The 7,346-nt window shown below is 51.2% G+C and overlaps 1 protein-coding gene across 1 annotated transcript in view; it reads right to left on the minus strand.

Annotated features, from left to right (window-relative positions):
• CNIH3 (cornichon family AMPA receptor auxiliary protein 3) overlaps positions 1-4,096 on the minus strand; it is a 146,680-nt gene extending 142,584 nt beyond the window's left edge. The window contains exon 1 of the mRNA XM_004375895.2: positions 4,016-4,096. Coding sequence (XP_004375952.1) covers positions 4,016-4,096 — 81 coding nt within the window. The remainder of the gene's footprint in view (positions 1-4,015) is intronic.
• Positions 4,097-7,346: the final 3,250 nt, after the last annotated feature.

Genomic DNA, 7,346 nt, shown 5'->3' on the forward strand with positions numbered 1-7,346 from the left:
TGATTCATGGCAACCCTATATGACAGAGGAGAACTGCCCCATAGGATTTTCTAAGCTATAATCTTTATAGGGGAGCCCTGGTAGCATAGTGCTTAAGAGCTACGGCTGCTGACCAAAAGGTCAACAGTTCAAATCCACCAGCTGCTCCTTGGAACCCCTAAGGGGCAGTTCTACTCTGTCCTGTAGGGTTGCTATGAGTAAGAATCAACTCAATGGCAACTTTTCTTTTTTTTTTTTTTGGAATCTTTACAGGCACAGATTGTCAGGTCTTTCTCCCACCAAGCAGTTGGTGGGTTTGAACCACCAGCCTTTCAGTTAGCAGCTGAGCACTTAACTGTTGTGCCACCAGAGCTCCTTCCTAAGTAGGTATGTACAATTAAATAAGAAAAACGTGCCATCTTTATATCTAAAAGCCTAGGGATGGCAATGACACGGGTCTCTTAACTGTCATATATTGTTAAGCGCCCAATTCATTGGGATGTCAATATACGCTAACCAATCAATATGGCTCATCAGACGAAGAAATTCATAAGAAATTTAAGAAGCTGGATAGAAGGCAAAAGCACAGCCTAACACAGAACGCTCCTAAATCTCAGTTGAAATAATTACCACCATAACCAACACCCACACACACACACACAGTGTGTGCACCAAAATCAGCGTGTTTCAGACTTTGTTCAGGAACCAATTCAGTGGTAGGGTTTCGGGTTGTTTGGAGAGACGGAGAAGGAAAGGAAGCAGGGCTAAGACTTGGGAACTGTTATTGCCATTTTAATACAAAGAGCACACAGTTCTCTTATTATCAGAAACTGGAATTGTGCCATTCTCACTAGGAATCTGGGCAGGACCTGACCCAGACTTGGGGTTTGACCCCATCCAGCTACCCGTAGGTAAGGGGGTGATGTTGAGAAATGAGAACAGAGCTCAACACAGGATCACTGAAATGCCGAGTTTTGATTTAAATGTCTATTAGTCAACCAGCTGCACAAACCACCCACTTAATTAACCTGTTCTTGAATTATTAATTATCTTCCCCTGAGTGGGAGAAGTTAAGCACTCGGCTGCTAACCAAAAGGTCTGCGGTTTTGAATCCACCAGCGTCTCCATGGGAGTGAAAGATGAGACAGTCTGCTTCCTAAAGATTACAGCCTTAGAAACCCTACGGGGCAGTTCTACTCTGTCCTATAGGGTCACTATGAGCTGGAACTGACTCAACGACAGTGGGTTTGTTTGGTTTGGTTTAGTTTTGAGTGGGAGAAGAGTATTCTTCCTGGTTACCCGCTCTGCTTCAAGGGCTGGTTCAGAGAACTCAAGCCCGGCTGACTTTCCTGGAGCTTTCTCTCTAGCACTCATCCACCACCCCCACCCACCCCTGCCGGCCAAGGCAAAGACGGAAAGGAACTGCAAAGGAAGTAGTTCTGAAGAAAGGGAGTGGTTATCCTTCTCGAACGCAAACAACTCCCAAAATCCCACGAGGCAAAGAAAGTTTGTTTTAAAACACATTAGCAGAGGTTTTCTGCATTGCTGGGGCACACTCTTGTCTATGCCCTTTTGTCACGGTTTGAATTATGTCCCCCAAAAAATGTGTGTATCAGTTTGGCCGGGCCATGACTCCTGGTATTCTGTGGTTTAACTATAAATTGTAAATCCTGCCTCTATGATGTTAATGAGGGAGGATGGGTGGCAGTTGTGTTAGTGAGACAGGACTCAGTCTACAAGACTGGATTGTATCCTGAAGCAATGTCTTGAGATATAAAAGACAGAAGTGAGCAGTGAGATAGGGGGACCTCATACCATCAAGAAAGCAGTGCCAGGAGCAGAGCGCGTCCTTTGGACCGGGGTCCCTGTGCAGAGAAGCTCCTAGTCTGGGGGAACACCAAAGAGAAGAAGGCCAACGGAGAGAAAAAGCCTTCCCCTGGAGCTGACACCCTGAATTTGGGCTTTTAACCTACTTTAACTGTAAGGAAATAAACTTCTCTTCATTAAAACCATCCACTTGTGGTATTTCTGTTGTAAAAGCACTAGATGACTAAGACACCTTTCTTATTCTAAATCAGGTAAAGCTTCATTATCCCTTAACAACTGTCAACAGCCTAAAGGCTCATTTCTCTCCCGAATTAAACCCAGCAACCCAGGACAGAGGAAGGGAGAGGGCAGAATCCCTTACTGCTAACTCCCAGGACTTTAGGTCAGCCATGAAATTCCTGTGTCCAAATCCTTCTCTCCTACTCACAGGCTCCTAAATCTACCAAATCACAGATTTACACAATCTTGGAAATATGCGAAAGCTCAGAGATCATCCAGGTCAACTTACTCACTGTAGAGATGAAGGAAGTCCAGCAAGTGTCTTTCTTAAAGTTAATGGATACAGGAGTTTCTGAGTGGCACAGATGATTAAGTGCTTGACCACCAGCCTAAAGGTTGATAGTTTAAACCTACCCAGAGGCACCTCAGAAGAAAGGCCTGGCGATCTGCTTCTGAAAGGTCACAGCCTGGCAAACCCTATGGAGAAGTTCCACTCTGCACACGTAGGGGTCGCCAGTGTCGGAATCGACTCGAGGGCAACGAACGACAACAAACTAACAACATGGTTAGAAGCGTTCCTGCTCCTGAGTGTCCCTCCCCATGTCAGAAAGCCTTGTAGCAGGAGCTGCTCTAGCTGAACTCCTTAGCTGCTTAGTTCTGTTTTAACACAAACCCGCATCTCGCCCACCCTGCAGTTTTCCTCAGCTCTTCACCTGGGTCTTCCTTTCCCAGGGCAGGGCGTGTGCTGTCTAATGCTCGCTGGAACCACACCTTGAGGGATTCAGCTCAGGGTCCTTCCCTGGCACCTGCGCTTGCTGGGCAGGGAAGGCTGTTACTGTGGGGAGACTATGCACTGTGGTGCTCCTCCCAAAACGCTTGACCTTGGCTGTTCTTCCCAACCACCTTCTGACGGTGAGGATAGGGAGTTTATACAGCCTCAGAGGATGAAACTCTGAGAGTTCAACTCACTTGCCAAATGTTACAGTTCCTCAGTCCTGCTCTCTCCCTCCCTTCACACTTATTCTCCTCTTCAGAAGCTTTTTGTTCCGATTCCCACAGCACGGGGCCCACTCCTGTCCCAGTCCTGCAGAATTGGAACCCATGGCTGCCCTCAACCTGGGCCACCTTTTGCGATGTAGTCCCCTCGAAGGATGGCAGGAAAGCTTGTGCCGGGCCCAGGCTGCCGGGGAATACGGGTAGGAAGCAGGTCTGCCACCGGGAGGAAGACTTCAGGGGTTGGATGGATGGTTGGGACTTCAGGAGAGTGGAGGACACCTCGACACCCGGGGGGCAAAAGAGGAAGCCATGCTGGCTCTCGTGGTCTCTCTCCGCGCATCCTTCCTCCGTGTCCTTGTTTATCCCGCTCATTCCCCAACCTTCCTCTCCGTCTCGCTTTTTCTCATCTTCCTGCCGCCTTCCATTTCCACCCCCATCACCTAGTTTCCTCCCCTTCCCGGTCCCAGCCTCTCCCTACTTCCTCTTACAAGGCGCTCCTGTAGTGTTTCCACTTTGTCTCCAATTATGTCTAAATGCAACCCACCGCAGATGCTGACATTTTAAATGTTTAGTTGTTATAGTTACTTGACTAACTGCTGGGCCCGACGGCAGCGCAGGAGAGGGGGCGGGGAAAGACTGAGGGTAGATGGAGTAGCAGCCGCTACCCCTGGGGCCCGGGACGCTCGGCCAGGCCCTGGCGAGGGCGCCCTGCCCCGGGACCAAGGGTTCCTCCAGCCTCCCCGGCAGCACCCCAGGGTACCGAAGACGCGCCCGGCGCAGCCTAGCCTCGGGACCCTGTGAAGTGTCTCCTGCCCCGGGAAAAGAAAGTGGGAGCGGATCTAACCTGCGGGCGCACGGCGGTCAACCTCTTAGTCCGCCCACACTGGAGAAAGTGGGGAAGTGGGGTGACATTTTAGAAAAATTGGGGGAGGCGGTGGAGAGGGGCGCGTGTTGGGCGACAGAAAAGAGTTAGAAACCCCTGCCGGTTACTCACGTGCCAGATGGCGAAGAAGATGAGCGCAGCGCACAGCACCAAGGAGAGCATGTAGCAGAAGGCAGCGAAAGTGAAGGCCATGGCCGGCGGCCCGGGGCTGCCCGCACCCCTACTCCCACCTCACGCAAATAAGCCCCGAGGAGGCCAATGCCCCCCTCTTAGGCCCGCGCTCCCTCAAAGGGAGGCAGGAAGGAGCCAAGTCTGCACCCTCCCCTCGAGGCCAGTGGCTAGGAGGCACCCCAAGCAGAGAGTCGAGGGCCAGCGAAGAGGAGCACGGTTTCCGCAGACTCCGGCGACCCAGGACGCTGGCCCGCGCGCAAAGACAGGGAAAAGTGCGTTGAGTGTCGTTGGCGGGAACTGTCCTATAATCGAAGAAATCAAATCGGCAGAAAAGTCCTGCAGATTCGTGCCAACCTGCGAGGCCCTCGAGGCAAGCACAGCGAGGGTGCGAGGACTCCACGGAAGAACGAGTGAGAAGCTCCCGGCCCCCTACACCTCCCCAGGAGAAAGGCAGGCGGAATCCCAGAGAAGAGCCCTAAGCTTTCCGCACCGAAGCCGGAGAGGAGAAGCGTGCGCGCAGCTTAGGACCCCGCGCGCCACCAGAGCGCAAACAGCGTCCTATAACATGTCCGGGCGGACTCCGAGCTCCTCCCGAATCCAAGAGCCGGCAACAGCTCTCTTCCAGGAGAACAGGTCTTCCAGGTAAACAGGAGGAGACGCGAGGCGCTCCTCGCCCTAGTCCTGCGCCCCAGACGCGGGTTCCAGCGCGGCTGTGCGCTCCGAGACACACTGGCCCCAGCCCAACCCGCCGGCCTCGGTTATCCAAGTTCCCTGGACACTGAGGTCGAACTGGGGCGGGGACGGGCTCCAGCCCAGCGGCCCTGCGTCCGCCGCGGCGGCTGGCAGGTCAAGTGCTGCTCACGCGGAACTCGCTCCACCTGCTGCTGCCGCCGCCTCTGCAGCTGCGAGAACTGAAACGGCGCGTCCCGGGATCCCTTCCCTCTCGGCGCCCCACCCTCGGCTCCGGTTCCGCCGAGTACGCCCTCCCGGGCGGGCGGAGACTGCGGCGCGGGGGATGGGGCGAGGTGGGTGGCGAAGCGCCGCTGGGCGCTCGGTCGCCGCCACCGCTGCAGTGGAGTGCACCAGGCTCTCCGACGAAACTTGAGGCCAGCAGCGCAGGCGGGGGCCGGGCGGACACGAAGGTGGGGACGAGGTGCGGCGGGGAGGGGAAGAGCAGGGACTCTTTAAACACGTGTCTGGAGGAGGTGGGAAGCTGCGGAAGGGTATGGTGTGCGCCTCGCGCCTCAACGTAGCAGCTGCTCCTGTTTGTTCTCTCAGTTTCGCCTATGGAAAAAGGAGGTGGGGGACTTGTTTTGTGTTGGAGGTTACAGGACAAGCCCTTGGACCACAAGAGAGCTAGGGTGGATTTTCCCAAACGGTAGTGGCCTTAATGCTCTGGGCTATATTTACAGCGCTGCTCCCAGTTCCTGCAAAATTCTCCTTAGCGTTGTTCCCTGTCCTCCCCAGCTGACCTTGGGATTGGGGAAACGCAGACTTGGTGGACTATTCTAGACTGAAGAGACAGCAACAATGGCTGGGTGTTATTGGTGGTGGTCTAGTGGAACTGTCAAGAGTATGTGCTTTCGGAGTCAGAACCCTTTGGAGCTGCAAGTTTCGGAATCTCTTTAAATCTGGGTTTCCTCGTCTGAAATAGAAGAGTAGTGCCAACCTCATAAAGGATTAAATGAAAATGCGGTCCAAATTATCTAGCCTAGTATTACCAGAATCAGGAGTCTCTTCTGCAGAAGAAAATTTCAAACAAGCAGAATTATAATCTGTTATCCCACCAACCTTTCAACTCTGCATCCAGATACAGCCTGTTTTTCTTGCCCTTTCCCCAGCCCTACTTTGCCTTTTTATCAGTCACAAAATAGTATCTCAGTAAAGGTGACTTCAGTGATAAACAGAGTTTCAGAAAATAAGAGCCCCCAGGCAGCTACTGAATATTGATTAAACACATTTTCTTTAGTGTCCATATGTGCTGGGCACTGTGCAGGATCCTCAAGGTTCCCAGTCTAACTGGTGAAGTAGTAAGGATCTCCTTCACAAACCAATTAGCCAGTTAACCAGTTCCAGCTCATGGAGACTCCATCTGTGTCACGGCAGAACTGTGTTCCATAGGATTTTCAATGACTGTGATCTCAGAAGTAGATCACCAGGCCTTTCCTCCAAGATGCCTCTGGGTAGACTTGAACCTCCAACTTTTCAGTTAGCAGCCAAGAACATTAACCATTTGCACCACCCAAGGACTCCAACTCCTCCACAAGGCAGTGTTTAAAAAAGAAGGAAAGAAAGAAAAGCACCTGTATATAGTAGAGAAAGGCAAAAGAGAAAATGATTGGGAATGGATGTTGAATAACCAACCTTCTTTATTTCCTCTACTGTAAACATTGAAAAGTTAATTACTGTTTTTTGTTTCTTCCTAGCCACCATGCAGCCAGGAGTGACCATACAACACAATTTGGACCCATGAGATATATACTTCCTTGTCCCTGGAACGCAGACCTGATGCCTGGAGGTACAGCAGCCATATTGTGACCAAGAGGAGGAAATCAATACATTAAAATGGAAAAGCTAAGAAGAAAAAGGGAGCCAAGGACATTGATAACACCCTACCAGTCTTGAATTTCCTATTTCCTTCATGTTTCACGAGACAATAAACCTTCTCACTTTTCTAAGCCATGGAGTAAGGTACTCTCTAATTTGCAGGTGGTTTGCTTGTTTTTCATATGACAGGAAATCAGGGTAATCATTTTAGGGCTGGTGTAGGAGCTCTGTGACACCATCAATGTCCCAGGGTCCTTGTATCTTCCTAACTTCCCATCCTTAGCATGAGAATTTGGTCCTCATGGTCACAAGAAGGCTTCTGTGCCTCCAGGCATCTTGTCCAAATTACAGGCAGGAAGAAAGAAAAGAGCCAAAAGGTTTTACCTCATGAGGTCTTGTCTTTTTGGAGGAGGTAAGGAAGTCCTCCCCAGGGATCTCCTGCATCTCACTGGCCAGAACTCTTGATGCTTGTCCACATCTACCTAGCTGGAAGTGAATCTAAGAAGATGAGTCTTTCCAGCCTTTATAAAATAGGAAGGCAAAAGAAAAGGGATTTTGAGAGGCTTCTGAATAGCCAGTCCATTTCTGCCAAACTGCTATAGTCGGGTTTTCTGTTACCTGCAGCCTGATGCAATTTCCAGGTGCCACAAGTGGTGCTAGCAATGGTGTATGAGAAGAGGAACAGAGAGCCGTGGGTAGTGTGATCAGGGGGAGCGTTCATAGA

Source organism: Trichechus manatus, unplaced genomic scaffold (genome assembly GCF_000243295.1).
Source record: "Trichechus manatus latirostris isolate Lorelei unplaced genomic scaffold, TriManLat1.0 scaffold00039, whole genome shotgun sequence".
In the NCBI taxonomy this organism is placed as follows: Eukaryota; Metazoa; Chordata; class Mammalia; order Sirenia; family Trichechidae; genus Trichechus; species Trichechus manatus.